Genomic DNA, 25599 nt, shown 5'->3' with positions numbered 1-25599 from the left:
AAAAAAAAGGTTTACAGCAGTTAGTCTGTCTAAACTGTACAATAGTTTGGAAAATTTGAATATCATCATCTCTTAATGCATTAAACTGACAGCTCTTGTCTTGTGAAGATGGTGGACCATTTTATTCACTGAAACGTATCGTATCTTTTTTAACCCCTATACAAATAAATTATTGTGGATGTGGAAAAATTGGTGTTTTCATTTTAATTGTATTTCTCATGTCACTTCTTAACTCTTATTCCAGAGAAAGCAAAAGTTAAAATTATCTTACCAAGAATGATTCTAGTAATTGTCGAACTGCTTTCTTGCGAGGATAATAGCCCTCCCCCCAGCTCAAAAAAGCTTAAACTTTGACAGTAAAATTAAGAAGTTGGTGGATAAAAACAAAACAAAAAAAAACTCTTACCTAAAACAATGCAAAGTATTGTTTATGACTCTTCAGTTTAAAGTTTATTTTATTAAGACTTTTTAACATAGGATTTTTTGGTAAGGTCAGAAATGAAACTGACAAGTTTGAATTTTGTAATATCTTCCCTAAATTTTATTTATAGAAAGTAATCATGTTATCCATATTTTAGTCTTCTGTGATTTACTCAATCCCCAGAATGTTTTGGAAAATATTATTCAAAGTCAACTGCAATGCACTTTAAACAAGTAATCATAACATATAGAGGATTGTTTCTGATGTATGATAGCCATACAAGGATGAGTACCAAGGCTTTTAGAGCCTTTTCTTTCACCATTAGTGGGTTTTACATGATGGTCTTCTTTATGAACTTTTGTTCTATGACATGATTTCCACTGCAGGACGTTTTTGCTTAACACATTGAGGTCATTGTTGTCACATATATTTTTCACATGCTTTTCAAAGCCTTCAAACCTTGCATAGCTGTAAATTTTTAAGGGCTCATTGAGGGAAGGAAAAGACAGAGATGTTCATGTGAATAGTATAGAATACATTGCTTATACTTGCATCTTCTATAATAATTGGTATGTTGACATGAAAGTAGGGCTTGATACTTTGTCTTAGTGAAACTGTATTTTATTGGCATCCAGTTTGCACAAAGAAGTTACTTCTTTATGATGTACTGGTGTTAACACTGGTCTAACCCTGACTGTATGCAGAGCCCACTTAAAATACAGTTTTCCTTGAATATTTGGTTATTTAACTAAGAGTTGTAACTGTAACATTCATTCCCCTTAAATTATTTTGAGAAATGTTTGCATGTTCTGCACCATTTTGAAACAATGATCATCAGAAAGATGATAATAAATTGCCTAGAGTTTTACAGATAATTTGCTCACTGTGACAAGAAATATCTTTTTGTCATGTGCCATCATATTCTGCTTGTACAGCCTTTGAAAGTTGGTTACTCATTTAATGATGTACATAGGAGAAACTTATGAGCATAGTCTTGTGTTGCTTTTATAGACTTGTTTCATATAATGTCTTTTTGCAGTCCTATGGGAGGTTTGTACTATAATGGATCACAGAGTTCCTAGGTTATTGGTGGTGATGAGTTGTTTTAACTTTATTTACTACTTTTGCTGTGCAAGTGAAAGCTGGTTGTGAAGTAGCCTGTTTTGTCAATTCTGGAATCACATATTTCCTTTTTTTTAACTCTGATATGTTTCAATGCTACAGTTATTCCTTTCTTTGTGAAACTAAAACTTTCGTGCCTTGAGTCATTGGTTACTTTTATAGTCATGTAGTAGGTGAACATAAACTTTGTGTTGGAAATTCCTGTTATATAACCTTTTGAGAAGGGGTCAGTTTTAGACCAGTACAAGGTGATTGGTTAAGAAGATTGTTACCATAGGTTGTGAAACAACCCCATGCATAGTTGTCAAAGCTTCAAAAAAGCAGTGAATAAGTGTATATCAAAGATGGATCATTACTGTTGTTGGTTCACCCTTAAACAATGATAATGTTGTATGTAGCAGCATTAATTTATGATGACTATTGTTTAAGGATTAAATAACTGTGTGTTACTTTACAACTACATGTTTTTGTCCTCTTCCTTGGGTATGCTCTTGTTTATTCCATTTTATACCATTGAAAACTTTGCAGCATTTCATACAATCCTTTGTATGGCCATAAAAGTTTCTGAAAGATTTAAGTAAGGTGTAACTGAGATGAAGATGGTGCACATAATCTGATGATGGTATGACAGATTGTTCTTTTATCCTGTCAGTGGGGTTCAGCTTCAAGATTTAAGTAAAAACAAAGTCTTTAAAATAATCTTTAGAATCATAATAACCTGTGAAAAGGTACAAGTGTGATGAATATAAAATGAACAAGCTGGAAATACAAGAAAATCAGAGTTTATTTATAGTATAACTTATCCTTAGATATACCAGTGTGGTGAATAGAGGTGTACAATTATAAAGTTGGAAATACAAAAAAACACACCCAAAAAACATAAAGTGTATTTTACAATATAACTTATCTTAGGAATATGGTAAAACATTTTAACCCTGAAATGAAACATTATACAACAAAATTAACTTTTAATCGTAGAATTATTGAGTGAATGCATATGAACTGCATTGGATTTTCAAACATATATTTCTAAGTTGTTTATGCCCAGAATTGCTTGTAGATCTCTGCATTTGTTGGTTGTTAGGTTTGTAACAACATATGGGACACAAAATAGTTTAAATCAAAACTACCATCTGTATCACAGCTAATTGTAACAATTACTGCTGAGTTCTACTTTGTATCTTACATGGGAGATTAGAAATTACACCCAGTTGTTTTAGCCAGTTAGTCAGGGCTGTAATGAAGACTAAATTTTGACCTTTGAAGGTTGAGAACAAAGTATTGAATAAAAGTTTGAATTTTCAAAAGTAATAATTTGCAAAATTTGCTATAACAACTAGCTTATAGTTGATCGAAAGCTTTTTTACTTTACATATAATCCAAATAAGTAATACATCCACAAGTAGTTTAAAAATACATTTCCGTAGAATAGCAGTGACTTTTTATATCTTAAGTAAAAATAAAAAAATGCAAAGTTAAGTACATGTATTTGTTGCTACATGTGAATAACTCACATAACTATGTGCAATAAACTTCAGTTGCAAGGGAACCTTATCATGGCCAATTAAAAGAAGTACAAGTGACTTAAAAAAAATCCTTACTTAACAGTGAATGATCCAAGCAGGTTAACTGCCATTGTCTTTTTAACACAAGATTATTGATTAATTAAATGTACCTAATAAATAGCAGAACAAAAAACAATAACATAAACAGTTCAATTAGAAAATAAATATGGATCATCAGTTATAGCAAAAGGTACAAAAGAAGTTATTATTATCAGTTATGTTTTTTTTAACAACATTGCTGCTTAATTATACACAAGTCTTGAATGAAGACATTAGTCAAATGGGTAAATAAAAAGTAATTATAAGCAAACATAACACTTTGGTCAGTAAACAAACACAGTTTTCTTATGTCTTATACAATAGGCATTCGTTACATTTTATTGAAGCAATGTGGCTGCTAAGTGTACCACCTTTGTGCTTCATAATGGTCTGTTTTAGGGCATGGAAAGAACTATTGTGTATAAACTTTTTAGTGGTGTTTGTGTGTTTTGTTTTAATACAATAACTTTTGTTCAAGTAATGGGCATTATACAAATCAAAATGTGCAATTTTCCATGTGAATGATGTGTTACTTATGTGATTATGGTTCAGATATTGTTGAAGTTTCTGTTGACAGAAGAATAACATCTGACACTGCTTAATGAATCTTTGAATTTCTGGCTTAAAAGAACCTGAAGTACAACCATGCTATTTGTTTGCACTGCTAACAAGCAAAATTACAGCATTATTCCTTGTGACACAATATGTATATCTCACTGACAGTAAATGGTGCTAAAATAAGTTAATAATTAGAGGTTTAAATGACAAAAGATTCAAATCTCAAGTGCATTAAATTTGCTCAGCTAAAGTTATATATTAATTAGATGTGGAAACTTAACTCAGGAATGTTATTTTCAAAGATGAACATAACTGAGAGTAAAAACATGTAAACAGATGTGGTCACTTTCTTCAGCAGATATTATAACACATCATTGCTAATTCACATTAAACAAAGAACATTTTTATGAAAAGTGTTTCAGAATACAGTAGGTATTGTGTATATTTTGTCTTTATGGATATGTTCCTTATTTTTAGGCTGTTGTCATTTATCATAGTTGCTTATAAACTATGATTTTGATATTGTAAAGAGTTGCATTCTTTCTCTATTCACGAGTAACTTCTGAGAATAATGAAAAATAAAAGTGAACAAAGAACATTTATATCAACAGAAATGTTGAATTAAATAAACTAGTAGTAGATATTCTGTTCATTCAGGAAACAAACTTAACCTGATTATTAAACTTAACCTAAATTAGTATTTTTTATATTATGTTATATATGTCACCCAGTGACACAGTGGCATTTCTATGGACTTATACTTCTAGAAACTGGGCGTTGATATCCTTGTTGGGCAGAGCACAGATAGCCCTTCATGTAGCTTTGTGCTTAATAACAAACAACAGAAACATATATACTGTATAACATTCAAGCAAGTGTGCTGTTATTTGCTCTTAACTTGTGTAAAAAAAATATTGCCATATGATTGTCCTCAGCAGACAAATGATCAAAACTCATATTATTTCAAGTTCAGATCAGTTTGCAGGAATACTACTGTATTGTTTTATGAAACAGCTAGTATATGCAGTGGTTTATATTACATTGTTCTTTAAGATTTGTGTATAAACATGCAAATCACACCATACACGTACTTTATTTGTGAAATTTTGAAAGAGTAACTCTCTAGCTCTTTTGTGTGAATATAAAACAAAAAACATTCAAAAACATAAAACTTTCTTAACTCATTTAATGTGAGCAAATTGCAAGTAGGTCTGGACTCACATAACCTCATTCATTCTTTTATCTTCATGTTATTCCATTGGCATGATTAAGTCTGTATTACTGTTCTTTATGTTCTACCAGTTAATAGATAGCTATAGATATAAACATGAATTATCACAATATGTCTGTTACACATTTTCAGTTCTTTTAGCAGTGGCAGTTTTGCTCTTCATTTCTGATAACTAGGCATCTGATTATTCAGTACAGCTGACAAAATCTGTATATCAAAAAATATGTAATTCTAATACATGGAAACATGTATTATATGAAGATTATTTGCATCATATCTTACCACTCTTGATAGGTTTTAAGGAGATAATCAGAAATTATAAAAATTATGTTGCACTATGGAAAAAGGTTTAATATATATTTGAGAATTAGAACTGAATTTCTGCATAGTATTGCTATTAGAATTAAAAACAAATTATTGAAAGAGGTTATATGTGTCTCAGTAATTTAAAGAAGTTTAAAGGTTTCTGATGGACACATACTACATTTATTGTAATTTTTGTGTATTTTGCACTGTTGATTTGCATTGTTGGGTCAGTTTAAGTCTCACTCTTGCCAAGACCTCTCAGTATTCCTTGATTTTTAGTGGTAATTTATGGCAGTATTTTTAAGTGAACAAAAGGAGTAGTTACAAATATATATTAGTGAATTAAAACTCCTTAGTTATGTTTTTACTAGCAAATAGTTCTGTCTTGCAGGAGAATGTCTTTTTACATGGTTAAGTTAATTATAGACATTTTAATTACAACTATATGGAGATAATCATTACTAAATGAAGGAGGATACAGTTACTATAAAACCATTATGTATTTACAGTGTTCCAAAACTACTTTATGACATTATGTACCAAATACCATGTAATATATTCTATCTATACTTGTATATATATGCATAGAAGTAAATGTGTGTGTATATATCTATTATATATGAATACACATATTTATATTTATCAACACATTCTGTATATAAGTGTATATGATTTCCATGGACTTCTATTTTTGTTATATTTTTCAACATTTATAGGGTTTAATGATTACACACTTTGTATTTCTTAACATTGCATAATAATGCTGTCATAGTAGGTTCATAGAATATTGTTATTATTGCTTGCTTTAATTTAAATTTGATGAGTTATGTGGTGTTTCTTTTATACCCTCTAACCCCTGACCAGGAATTGTTCATTAGCATAAAAGCTATGGAATAAATTAATTACTTTAAAAAAATGGAATGGTGTGTGAAATTAGTTTGTGTACATTTTCCACTTAATTGTATTAAGATTGATCAATTTGATTATGATGGATATATATTTATGCCACTTTGTGTTCTTATATTTTTCTGTATTTTCTTGCTTATGTTTCACAAGGAATTAATTAATAATGCAGCCTTTGTACAAATAATTATATGCAATGCATTATTATAAATACAGTTCTACGATATAGAAATTATATCATGATCATGCATATCCACATTTTTGAAAACAATATATTATCTGCACAAAATTAGCCCCAAAAATTAAATTTTAGTAATTTAGTAGGTTTTTGAACTTAAATAAAAAATTACCAGCAATTATATATGCTGATTTTTAAAGCAGTTTTCTTTCACCAGGTGGCACATGAAATGTCAAGAAATCATGATATTGATTTTGAAGTGAAAAAGCAAATTTTAGACAACTTTTGTGAAATATATTTTCAAACTACAAATAAGGATCCTCTAAAAAAAAAACTAGCAAGGTAGGGTTTTTTTATTTTTCCTGTTTCCAATGTGAAATGGCTTTGATAAAGAAGTTATGTATTGTGATAATTATGTTAAAGTTTGGAACTACATGTATGTATTCCATAAGATGCATAATATTACTTTTTCAATGTATCACCTAGATAATTATACATCCTTAACCCTTTCTCACCAGGTCAGAGTTCAAAGGCCATGTCTTCACATTTCTTGACTTGCATTCAATATTTTATCGAACTACTATTTTATAAATTTATGTCAATAAGTTTGGAATCAAATTGTAGACTATCATTCAAACTTTAGTATTACATATGAGTTAATTTCTTAATTTAAAAGTAAATATTAAAAAAACATTTAAATATAGATTTTAGTGAGTCATATGGTATATTGAATGCAGCACTTTTTAAAGTTAGATGTTTGTGATGTCAAAATACCAAGTCCATAGTTTTGTAAAAAGTAGGTACTCAAATTACTAATATTAACAAGGTAGTATATAAAATAGGAACCTCATATCTTTTTTTATTTTGCTGAGATTTGGCTTATGTACTAAATCAAACAGTGGCCTTTTTCAGTTTTTTAAAATGGCCCTTTCTATGCACTTACTTCAATATATGACATGTAAATAACCAATTAACAGCTTAGAATGTCTCCCTAATGGTTTTCTCAGCCATTTTAATCTTGAAAAGGTTACCTACCATGTTCTTTCAAACAAAGTTTTCAAGAAGGTAAGTTGTGTCTTTAGTCTGCTCAAAGTTTCATATTTTTTTAAAAATCTAAGTACATCTCAGTTACTAAGCTTACTAAATTATATAGAAATTCTGTGGTATTGTATAGTATAATTTTTATGATTTTTTGATTGTTCAACTATATATATATATAAACCTAAAAACAATTTTGTTTTATATCCTCCATGTGTGAAATTTTAAAATACTTAGCAACCTGTATCCAGCAGCAAATAAGTTCAAAGGCTGTAGCAAAAAGAGATAATTGTTTGCTTTACTTCTTAATTTATTGTTATATATTTTTAAGAAAAGTTTAATAATTTACTTCTGAATAGTAATAATCTATATATAATAATTGAAATGTGACTGTATATTACAAAATATTAGTTCACTAAAACACAGTCAAGACAGGGAAGACATATATAAATACATAGGGTTATGAGACTTAAGTTACTTAGATTAAACATATGTATTTTCGTGTTATAATATGTGGTCATTCTAGCATGAAAAAAGCATAATTTATATTACTTTCCTAATTTTTTATCGTGGTTACAAGGTTGGTTAGGTGACAGACCCACATAGTTAGAGTATACAAAATAACATAAAATATAGTTTTACTGAAAACAAATGTTTGAAGTGTATTTCTTAACATGAAATCACATTGTTACTCAGACTAATAATGAATGAAACTCTATTTTTACAAAAAAATCTTTGGTAAAAATATTTCATTGAAAAGGCAGATTTTTTTGTTTACAAAATACTTCAAATCTTTACTGAAATTCTACCAAATTTTATAAAGATACATATGCAGTATCAAAATTTATAATGCAAGTACTTAAAGTGCACATGTGAGGACAAACTTGTGAAATGGTTAATTGACAGAGGTGGTTTTATTCCAACCAGAACTGGTTCTAAAACTAGGTCTGATACAAGGTAAATGCTATAAAGAGGAATGTTAACAAAGCAAAACTAAGTAATAACGAATTTAACATTGGCATATCTCAAACCTAAGGGCAATATACCCTCTAATAACAATAATTGAGTCATTATTGATGATGAGAAACCCACTTGAAATAAAAATGTAGCCTGGTATGGATATTAACACTTATTGATAAGCAGATAACAATGTTTCGACCTTCCTAGGTCATTTTCATGATTGAGTCTACCCAGTATCATTTAGAGTATGTATAGGTGTGGAATTAGTGGTGTCATTTCTCAAGGACACAGAATCAACATACACAAAAGATCTAAATTCCTCTCTTACTACATCAGCCTTTTTATTAGTGGCCACATCAACTACATCAGGTGATCAAGTGAAATTACGTCCATGTGTGGACATGAATGCACTGGATGTTGACTCCTTTTCTTTTCAGACTATAACAGTGGGACATAACATGATCAGGTTTTTACTAAAATGGCAGATAGCCTTTGACAGGAATTTCTTTTCATGAAAATTGGTTTCATGTGTTGAAGTGTAATGATCAGAAAGAGTAGCTGCTTCCTGAACTTTTCAACTTTTTTTTCATCCAAGTAAGTTTTGAGGTCGTTACTTGTACAGTGTTTAAGTTTCTCAATAAGACATAACTATCCTAATTTGTCAAAACTATTGCAAATATGCATAGATATACACCATCAATCAGAATAAACCTCTTTTTAGTGGGTGAATTCCACATAAGTTTGACACTCTTGTTTACAATAACCTTGAAATGTTTGGTGGTAAGCCTCTGATACTAACTTGTATGAATAGCTGCATAACCAGTTAAAACAGTCTGTAATAATAATGACCATATTTCAGTGGGCCATTCCATGTTTCAGGCAGCCTTCTTAAAATGTTGGAAATATTTATCAATTTCATTTTCATTAAATGGTGGTACTTTAATATATTAAGTTCAAAGTATTCATTTTGCCTTGTTTGATCAGAGTTGAGTCTAATGTCCATTTCTTTCAACCTAATATATTTCTTGGCTTTTATACAAGCTTGTTATTTCTTTTTTCAGCTTCAATATGGGCTTGTTTAGCCTTGAGACATTTACTTTTTCTTTCATTTGATACAGGCATGCATTTTCTTGGCTTCAATACTGGCTTACTCTTTCTTGGTTTGATACAGGCTTGCTGTTTTTCAGTTTTAATATAGGCTTATTCAAGATCAATTTGTTTGTGTTTTTCCTTGAGTTCTAACTTATCATTAGCACTCAACTCTGATTGGCTAGTTGAGACAACAAATCATCATCGAATAGTATTTCAATAATACACTTTTCAGTTAATTTTTATTCATTGATTTTCTAATCTCTAATTCTAAGATTTTAGCAATATTGAGCAATTCACTTTTGTTATATCTTTCTAGTTTTCGAGGGAGGGGGATTCAAGAAAACCTTGTTTATTATGATTTGAATCAGAATTTAGAACCAATTTTGTTTCCGATTCAGATCCTGAACAAGTCCCAATTTAGTATGGTACATACTATAATTATTCTCAGATAAGTCTTTGATTTATTATATTGCATATCTTGTTGTATTATAATTTCAAATAGCCATAAATTTTAATTTTAGTTCAGAACTTAATTGAATGCTAATATTTGATGAATTTACAATATTTGTCAACAAGATTGATACACAGTTTTTTATTAACATGAATATATTTTGATATACAAACAACAATACAATTTCTAATAACATTGTTACAAATAATAGTTTATATATAACAGTTTTTCAAACTTTCAAACAATACCAAGTCTTCTATTTGGTCTGGAACTGAATCTTTTGTTGACAATTCATGAAGAGCGAATTAATTCCATGTTGATACGCAGGTACACTACACTTGACAAGAATGCTAGATAGCTATTCTCATCTGGTCTCATGTAAGTTTTTCACCAACAACAGTACCTAAAGTTCTCATAGAAATACTAACATTTATAGTTAATTCACAGAATTTAAATGGTTTGTAATGTTTGAAATCTAAAAATGTTCCTGGTTTATTATAATTATAGTTTCTGGTGTTTATAGTATACTGACTCTAGTGACCCAACAATATTAAAACTGTCTTCTTGCATGTTGTTATGGGTACCTTTTATACTCATTAGGTGAGATTTTCAAAAATTCAGCTGGTGATAATACTGGCATTTATGTACATATATATACATTGTTTATTCTTATGCAATCTTCTACAAATGTAGTGAACAGGTAGGACTTGCACAATACAAATTAAATAATATAAGTTATGTACACATCTAAATATACATTAAACTGAAACAAATATAGATATTAAAATAATATTAAATGTGTTAAAATTGCAATTTTCATGCCACCTTGTGGATTTCTTTATAATTTTAATTGTCTTTAAAAAAAACCCTCAGATGTGACATTTGGGAGTACGAATTCACATATTACTATTATTAGCATGGTGGCTAATCCAACCTTCTTACTCCTCCTTTGTTATCTAGTGTCTCTCTGTAGTTGGGAATTCATTTTCAGTTGGGGCTGTCTCTGTTTGGATACGTTGAAAGATGGAGACATTCATTTGGCCTGGAGTGTTTTCTCCTATGGTTCTGAAGTTGTTGTTTTTTTTGTTAATCCTATGGGAATTGGAACTCAATTTTCTCACACCTTTCTTTACTAAGTCAAATTTGGATCAAACACCTGCTCCTTTTCTTTAATTAATTGGATTTGTGCAATTTGTGGCTTTACTTTGTTCACTTGAGTAAACTCCTTTCTTGTTGGCAGGATAATTCTGGTTCATGCTGGAGGATTTACTGTTTTATTATGTAACAGGACAGATAAACCTTGTATCCTCATTTGCTTGCATGCTTTGGTTTTATACCTTGTGGTGGAAGTATATGTTTGACTGCTAACATATTACTGTTATAAGTTGGAGCTGTTGGCATTCTTATAGGACTTTCTCTCTCCTCTTATGTCCTGCTATATCTTAATGCCTGTGTTTCTCATTCTCTGGCAACCAGGGAAGGGATACATCCATTTATAAAATTCTTTTGCCATTTTTTCTTAACTCTGCGATCAGTTGTAATCTGATCATTTGCTTTGACCTGTCGAGTCTGGAAGTGATGTGTGACTCACTTTACCTCCTTTTATGGTGATTGTTTCTGCTCTGTATTCAGTGGAATCCTTGAGTTTCCTGTGATTTTTCCCCAATTTCTTGGATGATAATTCACAAATATCCATTTCGCATATTTTGGTCATTATATGGTGAGATAGCTTTTTTTTGTTACATCTCATCAGATTCAGCACATTTGTCTGTTGTCCCCATTTCATTTTTCTAGTAGAGGACATTTCACAGGCTAGCATTCAGACATCTCTCAGTGCTTTTCTCTCACATATTTTTACATGATCTGAGAGTTTTCTGCTACCTCTATGGTCATTTTAACAATTTCTCGTGGATGATAACAAGAAGGGGGGTACTTTCGTAACACTTTTGTCTCTCTCTTTTTTTTTTTCAGGGTTCCTTATATCTTGCTTTCACTGGATCTCACTTTGTGACGAGTATTTCCCAGACAAGTATGCTTTTCTCAGTCCATTTCCACACTACCAACTTTGATTATTTTTATTTCTGATTGCAACAGGCTTTGTAGAAATGAAGTGTTCCATAAGACCATTTCAGTGCTTACCAGGTGATATTACCATGTTATTATTGACTGCCACTTATGGACTATCATGAGTAAAGCTAAAGGGGATTCTGCTTGTTCCTGCTGATAATTATATTAAATTAATTGGGGTGGGTTTGTTTTAAAACATTTATGGTAGTTGTCTCACCTGTTTCACTGTTTTTCAGGACTCCCTAATATACATTACTCCCTGATCCTATTACTGGAGCTAGAAAGTCCTGAACACATCTGGACCACCGTCATTGAGGTGGTGGACAGAGGCTTTTCTTTCAGGGCATTAGTGTGTGTTTCTCCACTCTTGGATAAGAAGGCAAAGTTTGGGGCACTCCTATTCAGGTCCCTGGATGTTCTTCCCAAATAACAATGGAGTTGCATCAGTCTCAGTGGGAGCCTGTTCAAATACAGGTTCAGATTTGACACTATGCTATCTGGTTGAAGTGTGCACAGTCAGTCTGTTTGATCACTGTTGGTTTCATATATTATTCACAGAAGGAAGTTCATTACCTCCTCATAACTCTTAACACAAAGATGTTCCATCCTGGGTTCTTGATTGAGTACATTTTTCAGTTTCCTCACTATAATTTCTGAGGGAAGAGGAGTACTTCTTGTTTACTTGATTGAGGATTCAAGATTAATGTTCATAATTCCAAACTGGATGAGGTTTTTTCTTTTGGATGAGTAAAGTATTCATAATTCCATCATTCGAGATCTGGGGTTTATGTATTGGACTTATTTTGGTAAAGGAGTAAGTTTGTCCACTTTGATGTTGCCTGCTTTCTAATGGTTTAGAAAGCATCACTTTATGGCTACAAGTGGGGATCCAATCCAAAGTATATTTATATATAACATTGTATTTCAATAGCCCTAGCCACCAATGTAAAATATAGGGACTAATACTTCTTAATTCCAACCCATAGTTGAGGAACCTTGGCCATCTGTTTGAGGTTGGCCAATAATGATTGCTCAAGTATTACCCCCTTGATACAGGACCTGGGTTCCAGGTAAAGAGCATACCTGTTCTGGATATAGTATTGCTACCCCCTTATGTACCACTGTTATCTTGGTATACCTCTGTTCTATGCAGATGCTTTCTGTATGAACCAGCTCCACCATCTTCTCAGTGAGAGATTCTAACTTTAGTGTCAGTGAATGGAAAGAATTTTTTGGAAGTTAACATTTTCTGAAACTGAAAATGTGTTTCAAATAACACTTTCTTATCCTTCCTACCCACTAAGAGATGGAGTAAGTCTTAAAAAGTGATTACATTATCAAAGTGAGGTGCTTATATATAACACCAGAATAGAGGGCACATTGACAAAGATAGAGAAATTTGCAAATTAGATATTGCCAAGGGATATAAAAGACTGGAGCATGTGTGAGACCAATGCTTAGATAGTTGTAGTTGATGTTGAGGAATAGCTAGAGCATCAGCAGAGATAAGCATAATTGAAATTTTCAATTTAGGAAAATATTAACTTAAATCAATATATTAATGCTTCATTGGTATCTATTGACAACTGAATGAGCCAGGGTGAAAATGGTTATCATACTTTAGAATTACCTTATACTTGTGCCAAGAGCATGCTTTAAGGGTTCTACTTGAATGAACATGCTGATACATTTAGGATCTAAAATAATTCTCATGGTACCTCATGCAGTGTCTCAACAATGTAGAGAGAAGCGAGCAAAGAGTTAGCATATTGTCCCAGTATATTCTAATGGTACTTTACAAATAAACCTTGATAAAAACACTATATGTTAAGTTTTTTGTTGTACCACAGCCTCAAAACAGTGTAGAGAATTGTTGGTAAAGTAGAGAATTTGCCTAGAAGCTTTACATGATACTGGTTAAACTTTCTGACAAATTGTTGTAGACTTGAAATGCTTCTGAAACATTATCACACATACCCTATATCATTAGTGTGAGATAGGTCAATTTTAAAATAGGAAAGGAAGAGACAGAACATATAAACTCAATGATACTGATGTTAAGTATTTTCGTTTATGAGAAGGAAGCATTATTCTGATCTCAAGCATAAGATAAATGACCATGTACCAAATGACAGAAATGTATATAAGCACAATTTGACAATTTATAAGTTCTTTTTCTTACTTTCATTTTCTAAGATCTCTATAAGTGTTGTTTGAGGGTTCTATATTGTATAAATTTTGAGTGGTTTTGTTTCTACTTTTAAAACTAAAATATATTTAAGGGTAACAATGTTTTACATTTTGCTGCAGACAGCAAAAAGCAGTATGAGATGAAAAATTGTGGGTTTAACCACTTGCCTCCACACCCTTATTTTGATTTTTCATGATGGTAAACTTTTTTAACTTTGACATTTTAGATTTGGCTTGAAAAATGAGATATTCCCAATGTTTTTTTTGGATGCTATTACCTCAAACCTTAATTTCTTATGACTATAGATGATAAACCAAGAATGGAAATAAATGCATTAACTAATTACAAATTCTTTATTATTTAATAGTGCTGATCTAAATTGTTTATCAGCAATAATTGTAAGTGATAATTACTGAACTATTGATGTATATGGAGAGTATTATGAGACAAATATTAAAATAAAAAAAAAGAAAGTGGTGGCTCAACAAGTTTAAAATCAGATTCACTAATACTGTAAATTGTGTGCACATTTTTTTTTTCAAAGTTACATATTAAAGTTGTAGATCTGAATCTAGTTTTTGCATTTCTGTGTATGAGTTACGAAAAAAAAAGTTATGCATTAACAACTGCAATTTCATAAAGAGCAGTGCATCCTCTGATGTGTGTTGAAGAAGTGTATAGCTTGAATATAACTTCTTACTTTATTCTTTATGCTCCATCAAAATACTTATATAAACGTGGACGTGAATGGATTAGAGCTATATTCTAGTGTAGCCATACTTGTTTTTTTGTTTCCTGACCATATGGTACAAAGATTTCATCTTACATAACTGTTGTGAATATGTTTTGGAATTATAATTAGTTTCCACCTTTGCTTTACTGTACATTTGGTTAAATTTACCATTATCCATGAAACACAAAGCTAAACTAAAACTATTATATAGAAAAATAAAAACCCTCAAAGCCAGCTCTTATCATTCATATAGTTATCAGGTTTTATTAAACTCATTTATATTGCATCCAAAACATGTGAAGGCAATCCATTCCAAAATACAATTACTCTTTTAGAAAAATAAAACTGTCTTAGGTGGAGATGACTTTTACTCTGCCAAATTTCATATTTGTGTCCCTTTCTCCTAACATGGAAAAAGATGGTATATTAATTCTGTTATTCCCTTTACAATATGAAACACCTCAATTAGATCCTTTCTAATTCTTGTTTTGTTTTGTTTACAATAGAAAACAATTTCAGAGATTTTAACCTCACCTTATATCACAACCCCTCCATCCCAAACTCCATTATAGTAGCCCTCCTCTGAACATTTTCAAATAATTAAATATCTTTCTTGAGGTAAGGAACCTGAGACTGAACACTACTCCAAATATGACTTAACCAGTGGTGTACACAATGAAATTATAACTTATTTAGACTTGTATTCAGTATTTCTGTAGACACAACCTAAAATAATTTTGCCCTACCACTAGTAACAGTACATTGTTTGGAATGCTTAAGAGACTAATTAATAAGTACACGAAGATCCCTTTCTTTCATAACACTGTTAAGGTTGTTTCATTCAAGTTATAATTCAAATTTTGATAACCCACATGCATTTTCTTGCATTTATTGTAATTAAAACTCATCAGCCACATATTCACGAAATTCACTGAATGATCTAAGTCCTTTTGTAAAGCAGTAGCATCCTCATCTCAGCCAATAAAATTCAAGACCTTAATGTTATCAGCAAATTTAAGTAACTTATTGACCATTTCTTCATCCTTGTCATTTGTGTAAATCAAAAAGAGCAAAATTCCTAAGGAAACTAAAAATAGATTTATTTGTGGAAAGTTTTGATATGAGCCACAGGATGTATTTATGTGTTAAAGGCTGTAACCTTATTTCTGTGAAAGTTACAGTGTATAAAAGTATTTTTCTTTTAGAGAATATAATAATCTACAAATATACAAAAGTAAATACTTTTTCACCGGTTTATCAAGGCTGCTCTGTGATTTTACATCATGATTTCATTTTATTTTTTGGTAATAATTCCATTCCATTCACATTATTTTGCTTTTTCTTTTGGGTTAGCAAGATATTAAGCCTCAGTTTATATACCTTTCAAAATTGATGATCAAATATGAATGTAGGACAAGTTTACTCTAATCTATAAGTGATAAGAATGTAGTATTTTAGATCATTACTGACATTTAATGTTAGTTATTTCAAGGTATTTTGGTGAGTCAGCATAAAGTTTCTAGACTTACAATTCAAAAATCCAAGATTTGATTCCCTGTAGTGGACAGAGCACAGATTGTTCATTTTGTACTTTTGTACTTAAAAACAAGAACAAGATAATTTAAAATGTCTGTACAAGAAAAAAAGGTAAGGTTTTCTGTTAAAAGTTCACACAGTGTGAATGTATTTGATAATGTGATTGACTCTTTAAGAGTAACTCATTATGCTGTAATTTTCAGTTTTGTGAAATGTGTATATACCATTTCTGAAAAACTAAAACAAGAACAGCATTAAAAACTATTTATCAGCACAAATGTGTTAGTTTGTGACAAACATCATAAAAACACGAGTCTTTTTAAGTAACTAAGTACTGCATTTATGTCTTGAAAAACATTATAAACAAATTTTTTTTCTATGTTCTAAGCAGAGCTTGATTTTAGGATTTTCTTTTCCTTCCTGGTGTTAATTACTTGCTTTAATTTTTATAATGTTAAACATAAGTCCTTCACAATAAACTTACCAAAAAACCTTTAAAAATTATTTAAGCAAGGAATTGTAATGAAACAAAAAAATTGAGTGTCATAAGACTGCATTCTTGATTGTGTTTCACCTTCAAATTATTATCAGAAAATGTTACTGCTATTTCAAATTATAACTTCTCTTTAAGAGTCAATAGTGTGAATATAAAATGAGTATCAGCAGCATGTTGCTCATGCTTATATGATTTAAGTTTTCTTGCATTGTAGGGCATGCAAGTAATGGAAGCTATTGAGCAAAAGGGAGAGGCAGAAAGAAGCAGAAAATTCCATGATATTTCATAACTATAATACTAATAAAAGAATATTGTTTCTAGAGAAAGTGGTTAACTTGAACAAGTAATTTACTAACTGTTCATGTTGAGGCTTGGCTTTACGTTTAAGTATTTAAACATGCTAAAAATTTAGATACTTCTGTACCAAATGCAATTCAGTAACATTCAACCACTTGACCAGGGAGAAGATTGAAAAGTGGTATAAAAAATAATAATTTGTGTTAGACATCTGACAAGATCTTTCTGTTATGCCCTATGGCTGTGTAATAAAGTACTTTGTTGTGTCATTGTTTAGAGTTTTGTTTACAAAGCATGTAAAGAACCTTACACTAGTTTTTTTTTAGTGATAATGCAAACAGTTTGGTGTTTGATATACAAGTATTTAAATTCTGTTCTTGTTTGTCCAGTGTCCTTCAGGATTTCTCTTCAGTTTACCATGAATATATACTTGGGTGTTTAGTTAAGAATGTGATGCATAGGAAACCTTCAAAGATTACGGACTTAAAAGATGTGGATAATTTTTTTGGTCTTCTAGATAATTTCCCTGTAGGTAAGTTTTTAAGAACATACGTTTTTTAAACTTCTTTCAGTAGTTGGTGTTTGGATGGTGTATGTTGTGTCTCTTTTATATTAAATGAAATATTTTTAATTCCATGTTTGTAGTTTTTTGCTTCTGTTATTGATTCTGTTACAGTTATCACAGTTTCCATCAATTGAATGTGTACAAGGTCAGTCTATTGAATTGACCCTGCATTAAAAGAGGAATGTTGAGGTATGTACACAAAATGTGGCAACGTTTTAGTAAAATATATGATTCTGTTGTATATAAAAAGAGAGAGAGATGTTACAAAAGTATATGTACTTATGATATGTCTGTTAATTGACATTAGTGCAAGGTGATGTTTTATGTGAAGAACAAAAATATTTTATCCATCAGCTGTTGCATTTGAGCAACCTATATATCTGCTGAATGCACATCTACAGTTTGTTTCAGTATATTGCACCTCATCTTTATTATTCCACAAACTGTCATTAAATCAGCTATTAGGGTAAAATAAATAGTGATAATTCTAAATACTCATGTAAGAGGTCATGCCATTTGCACTTTGACCACCACAAGTATACATTGGATTAATTTGTATGTAGGTATATGATTCCTTTTCTTTATTTTTTATTCCTTAGTGTTAAGAGACTTGTTTTTTATCCCAACTAAAGATATTACTGGTGTTATAGATATGTTCAGCCATAACATAACAAGATATAACAATCAGGGACTATTTGGACCTTCAAAACTGCCCCTGTACACCCACTCCAGAAAAGAGTAACAGCTTGAATTCAACTTTTATTTTTCAGGAACTTATTGATTCTCCTTTTCAATTCTTATAAAGTGCTAGCCATTAGTTATATCAACAGAATCTCGTTACATAACTTAATCACCTTTTTATAAAAGTAAAGCCATCTCATTTGGAGCCTGGCCTTTCTTTTTCAAATATAACACAGAAAGTCAAACCTTTATCCTACCAGTCTTCCAGATAACCTTGTTAACTCCAGTAAGCTTATCTTTTATTCTTTTATTTCTTTAGAGAAAATAATTTACCCTTTGTCAATGATGTTTTCTCATTGGACAGGTCCTATTTCTTTGAAGCAGTATATAGTAAATTGTACTATAATTCTATGTTAAATGTATTCTCATAGAACTTTTAATAAGCATTATAAGATTTTTTATACAAAAATTTGTTAGTAAAGTAAAGATTTGTCTGTGCATTAACAAAATTTTTACTGAGTTAGATAATATGTTAGGTGATTTTCTTGATAAGAATAAAAATGATTCTTTTAATTTTACAATTTCCTTATTTCATATACCTAAGTTCTAGGTAAAACTATTTTTTATCTTACTTTCTCTACTGTAACACTAATAGAAAAATATGAAATAAAATGAATAATCTTTTTTAGAAGGACTGCTGATCATGACAGACAATTACAGATTCTACATTAGTGTGTGTTGTCTACAAAGATATTTACACTTAGCGTGTGGTCTACACAGATACCATCATCATTACCATTTTAACTTTTTCTTTATTTGCAGTTGGCACCACTTATTACAAATAAAGTTTTGAAAGTAAAATGCTATTACTTACCACTTTGAGGGATAAATATAATTAAACCCCTCAAGGTGGATTCCTGTATGTGGTAAGGGGACCTCCCAGAGAAGTTTCTGTGCTTATGATTTACCTCCTCCAGGATCTAAACATCTACCCATGTGTGACGACCGTTGAAGGGGAGGAGAGGATCCTGGTGGTTGAGGGGTCCAACTCTAACACGCTACCTTGGCCACTTGTGCTAGGGTCAACCAAGTACCATTACTAGACATTCTTAATAGGTGTGGTAGGCATTGCATCTTATACTGGTGTTCAGGTATATTGCTCATGAAGTCCTGGCATTGCTGCAGTGTCCTTGTTTGGCATTGTAGTGCATCCCCTTGTAGAGCTTCATGTTCTATAGGGTCAGTGGACACTGAAATGTAGCATCTATATTATGGATACCTCCATTTACAAAAAAATAAATGAAAATAATAAAATTGAAAAAAACAGATTATAAGAAAATGACCATGCATGGACAAGTCTGCTATACAGTTAACATCAGAGTCATATTTTGTATTTAAATTTCTAATTATCCATTCCTTATCCAAGAAGTACTTAAGGCAAAATGTTTCCATTTTTTTATTCAAAAGGGATTAGAGGGGCTTACTGGCTCCCTTAAATCAGTTAAGAAGTTGCACTCTGGAGATATTTTGGTGAAAACATCTTTACCACAACATACCAAACTCCTCTTGAAATCTAAAGCCATTGGGAATATACCCATTGATGTTACTCCCCATACAATTTTGAATTCTTCCAGAAGGGTTATAGTTGAGAAGGATTTAAAGAATATTCCCAAGTCAGAGATCCTTGCTGGGTTCTTCAGCCAAGGCATTTCTGTGGTGTGCCGAATCTCCACTCACAAAGACAGAATTATGATGCCTACTAAATGTTCTGATATTGATGCCTATATCACCACGTCTTCTTGCCACAGTCAAAGCAGGTTATCTGAACTGTAAGGTGTGGCCATACATTCCCAAACTTCTCGGATGTTTCCAGTGTCAGCATTTCAGTCACTTGAAGACATCATGTTATGGTTCTTTAATATTCTCATTATGGTGGCAAAGACCATGATGTCTATTGATAACATACTCTATTTCTTGCTTTAAGTGGTTGGAGGAGAAAGAAGTGCAATGCTTGAAGATAATAAACAATATCTCCTACCCCACTCCATCTCAGATGTATGCTGCTGAACTCCATTCCACTGCCACTGCAGACAGATCTCTCTGTGCTTCCAGCAGAGTCGTTTGCAAAACATATGAAGAATCTTTTGCTCTCCATGGTGAAGAGTAGACGAATCTATGTCTACTTCCATCTTTGTCCTTGCCACTCCTTCCAGTGACTGCCCAGGTCCACTTCTTTTGGCTTCAGGTTTAGGTGTTTCCTTGGGTCCATTCTCTTCTGCAGCTCAAAGATGCAAAAAGATTATTTGTTCACACCCTCAGGTGCTGTAATATTTGTGCACAGACAGAAACCTGTCTACTTAACCTAGAGCAGGATCGATGGAGGTCGTTAGAACTTCATCCAATAAAGAAAAAAAATGTAATTGAAAGAAGAAGTGCTTCTTGCCTCATTCTTCTCTACATAAATAAAAATGGGCACTTTGATAAAGTGGAACTGTTGAGGGTTTCATTTGAATACAGATTACATTAAGGATTTGATTGATCTACCATCCTGTTTTTTTCTCCTTAGAGGAAATGTTTGTGAAACCTGTCAGTGCTGTCACCCTTTGATAGTTTTCGTTGTGCAGAAATGGACAAGTGTGTGGAGAGGTGGTACTATGGTCAATCAGCATGTGCTAACCCTGTCTTTGCCACTCAATACACCCTTGGAGGCTGTAGCTATCCATGTTTCTTTGAGTTGTACCATCACTGTTTGTTCTCTCTAGGTGGCTCTTCAAGGGACCTATGATAAGTCAGACCTTGATACCTTCATTGAGTTGTTACTATCTTCCTTTTTAATCTTGGGATATCTTAATAGATGTAATTCCTTCTGGGTTGGTGCTGATATTGATGGGAGGGGTCATTCCATGCAGAATATGCTCTCAGATCACAGCCTTTCTCTTTTCAATACTGGTTCTTATATTTCATGCACCTAATCAATCTTTTACTGCTATTGATCTCTCTATCTGCTCTCCCTTCACTTTTCTCTTACTTTTGTGGAGGGCTAATAGAAACTCATGGGGCAGTGGTCATTTTCCTATAATTTTGAGAGAGACTGGCCATGGTTGGTGCTAATGCCAACGGATCCATGTACCTTGATGAAAGTTGGGCTAGAACAACTGGCTCTCTTTCACTGCTCTCTCAGAACTTGATCCTGACCTCATCTTCAGCTATAAGTAGACGACTGTGTGTCAGCAGTAACTGACTGTATTGTCCAAGCAGCTTCTCAGTTTATTCCTGAAACTTCAACATGTTTTCCACAGTATCTGTGTCTTTGGTGGAATCCTACCTGTCATATGGCATGGGAAACTCAAAATTGGGCCTGGGATCCTACAGTTTTAAAACTACATTGCTTTACAGCAGACCCGTGTATATGCTCAGCATGTCAAATGTTAAAGCCAGAGGTGACTTGGATTAAATACACATCTGGCATATCTTCTGCAACCAGTCCCAAAATCATATGGGACAAGATTTGAAAGGATTGTGGACAGTACACTTCTGCTTCCCTTTGATCTTGCTCTCTGAAGACCAGGAAGTTGGTGATGCCCAGAGCAATGGTGATACTTTCAGCAAAAGCTTTTCTCATGCATCTAGCACTTCTGCTTCATACCCCACCTTCTTAGCTATCAGTATACGGGCAGAGCAATTACCTCTTTCTTTTCAGGCTGATCATTTCTATGACTATAATTGTTCCTTTATGCTGGTGGAACTCAAACTTGCTTTTCAGTAGTCTGGCAGTACATCAGTTAGACCTGGTGATATTCACTACAATATGCTGTGCCATCTCTTTCCTGTCTCTCTTGCTATTCTTCTGATTGTTTTTAAGTGGATCTGCTAGGAGAATGTTTTTCCTGATGCTTCGAACCATGCTATTACCTTCCCTTTTCCTAAACCTGGGAAGGATACCATGATTCCTTCAAACTACTATCCAGTCACTTTGATGAGATAACTCTGTAACATCTTAGAGAGGATAGTTAGTGCTCATCTTGTTTGATTCCTTAAATCAAACAACCTCCTCTCACCCAGAGGTTTTACTACAGTGCTGCACTGTAAACCACTTGTTTTTACTTGAAACGTCAATCAGGGAGGCCTTTCTTAAGCAACATCTTGTTTCTGTATTTTTGACCTTGTGAAAGCTGATGACACTACATGGAGATACGGTATCTTGCGAGACCTCCAGTCATATGGGTTCCATGGCTATCTGTCTATTTTTATTAACCATTTTTTAACCCTTCAACAGCAAGAATGTTTTAGGTAGCAGCATCAATTGATGATGGCCACTGTTTAAAGGTTAATAGAACAGGTGATTCCAAGTTCGTGTTGGTTTGACACTTTCCTGTTCTTTCTCACATGAACTTGGAGTCCCTCAGAGCTGTGTTTTGAGCATTACACTTTTCATTATAAAGAATAATGCCATTAGTGAATAACTCCTCTCTACAGTTTTCCACATTTGTGTCAGTCATCAAGCATGAGGTTTATTGAATGGCAGCTACAAAATGCCCTCAATTGCTTACTGAACTGGGCCATAGCAAATGGTTTTTGCCTTTTCTCACTCCAAAACTGTTTGCATGCACTTCTGCTGTAATGGGGTATTCATTCACTGAAATCCTAAACTCCGTCTCAGAGAAGTCATGGTCCCTGAGGCAAAGTTCTTGGGGTTTATCTTTGATTGCAAGCTGACCTTTATTCGACACATAAAGCAGCTACACGTCAAGTGTACAAGAGCACTGAACATCCTTCATGTCCTCTCTTCAACCTGTTGGGGAGCAGGTCCAATATTCTATGCTAAAAATCTATCTTGCCCTTATTCATTCAAAACTAGAGTGTGGGTCTTTGATCTATGGCTTTGCCAGGACCTCAGCCATTAAGATGTTAGACCCTGTTCACCATCAGGGGCTTCAACTCTGCACAGGGGCCTTCTGCACTTTTTCATCCCAGAGATTTTACACTGAGTCTCATGAACCTCCTCTGTACCTTCACCATTTGTAACTGTCTTTACTGTATGCTTCAGAACTTTGATCCTTACCACAGCATTCAACCTGGGACTGTGTTTTTCTACATCAATGGGCCATGCTTTTTCAGAAAAGATGATCTGCTACTGTTACTTTTAGCTTTTGTATCCAGGTGGATAAAGTAGCTGTATCAACTGCTCAGCCCATCCCACCATAGCTAATTACCATCCCCAAATGTGTCCTTTCTTTTAAGTTATCTGAAGAAGGCAGATACTTCCGATTGGAAGTATTGCCTTCTATTTGTCAAACATCTTTCAAACCATCCTTCCATTTCCATTTATACTGATTGTTCGAAATCAAGTGACTCTGTGGGCTCTGCTATGTTTTGTTATGATTTGGTTGTTGCCCACAGAATTTTCTCTACAATTTCTGTGTTCACTGCCAAATTGCATGCCATTTCTCTAGCCCTGGATCACATAGAAGCTATGCAGTACATAAACTGTACTATTTATACTGATTTGCTTAGTTCTCTATTGGCCGTGGAATTGCTTCACATTAGTTTTCATCTCGTCCTCATTGATATTCAAAACTGACTGGCCCACTTTTCTCTGTCATCTACTTCTATCTATTTTTTTTTTATACCAGTCCATGTTGGTATTTGCAGGAACAATCTCACTGACATTGCAGCTAAATCTGTCTGCTTTGGTTCTATCATTGCCATGCTTGTCCCATACATGGACTATGGATCTGTGTTCAAGACTCCACACTACACCAGTTGGCAGTCAACTTGGAGTGAGCAACATGAAAGCAAGCTTTTCCAGATCAAACCTTGTATTGCTTTTTGGCCATCTTGCATCTATAAGGATCAGAAGGAGAAAATTTTTCAGGCTAATCTATGCTTTGGTCACAGTTTTTTAACTTTTCACCTTTTTTAATCTGGTACTGATGCACCAATGTGTGGCCTTTGTGACACCCAGGTCATAATAGCCCATCTTTTACTGTCACATTGTCGTTACAATTGAGAACAACTGCAACATTCTTAATGTATTTTTATAATTGGTTCACCCTTGACATTGGACAGTGCCATTGGTGATGGTGACACTGTCCACCTCAATTGTGTTTTTACATTTTTAAGGGTCATTGGTCTTTTCAACTCTAAGATTTTAATTTGAAAATTGAACTATGTTTTATTTTAGCATGATTTCTTTTTACATATTTTAATGATTTTATCTTTTTACCGATTGTTTGTTGCAGATAGCCCAGTTTCTTTGCATCAATAAACACTAAACAACCAACCAATTATAATCAAAATGAAATAAGTTCTAACAGCTAAAACCAACACAATTATAACTTAAATTTAAGGTACCCTTTTAGAGCACACAGCATATTAAGTTATTATTATTTGCTGGACAGGAACATGAATAAATATAAATCATTTAGCAAAAATTATGTTTAAGTGAATCGTTAAAACTGTGATGATTATAGTACCTGTGTAGACCACACACTATAGTGTAAATATCTTTGTAGACTGTATGCTATAGTAGCACCCTTACAATTATTTATTGAAACAACCTAATCTATCTAATTTTTCACATATCTGTTTGCTTTTAATTTACTTATTTTACAATGCTATTTAGACCCTATCTAAGTAAGTCACAGGCATTTATTGACAGCAGGAGTACTTACTGTAAACAACTGATTAGGTTCCAATCTCATAAAACAGTGTGAGCTGGCCTTGTAAATTTTTTTCTTTAATATTATAATATAATAAATTTCTAATATTTCAAATTTAGTTACTTTTATTAAAATATATATAAGAATTAATAAAAAATATACATGAAAGCAAGAAACTTTGGACTTACATTAGAGTTGAAGCCTATTTCATTAATTTTTACTCAAGAGCATACTTACTTGGCAGTAGTTTTTCATACTCTATTTATTCTTCTGAAAATCAGTGATGTTTCTTTGAAATATGATTTCTAAAAACAAAAAAAGTCATGCCCTTGAATAAGATATCCTAAAACTACAAAGTCTAATTGACTTCATAACTGAACTATAAAGAGGTTAAAGAATAATTCTGTTAGCTCTTTGAAGATGAATGCCACTATTACAGACAATGAAACTGAGTCTAAATATCTACTTATGAATTCCAAAACAAAATAACAGTACAAGGAATTTTAT

The 25599-nt window shown here is 32.4% G+C and overlaps 1 protein-coding gene across 7 annotated transcripts in view; it reads left to right on the top strand.

Annotated features, from left to right (window-relative positions):
• Positions 1-25599, top strand: part of LOC143222992 (tRNA (32-2'-O)-methyltransferase regulator THADA-like) — a 200513-nt gene that overhangs the window by 11146 nt on the left and 163768 nt on the right. For 5 of the 7 annotated variants that reach the window (XR_013012601.1, XR_013012602.1, XM_076450318.1 and 2 more), the window contains exons 3-4: positions 6541-6665; positions 17574-17716. Coding sequence is in view for 4 of the 7 variants with exons in the window: in XM_076450318.1 (XP_076306433.1) it covers positions 6541-6665; positions 17574-17716 (268 nt within the window). In the remaining 3 variants the exon portion in view is untranslated. Of the gene's footprint in view, positions 1-6540; positions 6666-17573; positions 17717-17889; positions 17939-25599 lie in introns of those variants that run through there. The other 2 variants (XM_076450319.1, XM_076450320.1) reach the window with 2 other exon arrangements.

This window comes from Tachypleus tridentatus, chromosome 8 (assembly GCF_004210375.1).
Source record: "Tachypleus tridentatus isolate NWPU-2018 chromosome 8, ASM421037v1, whole genome shotgun sequence".
Lineage (NCBI taxonomy): Eukaryota > Metazoa > Arthropoda > Merostomata > Xiphosura > Limulidae > Tachypleus > Tachypleus tridentatus.
This window is presented reverse-complemented; position numbering and strand designations above follow the sequence as displayed.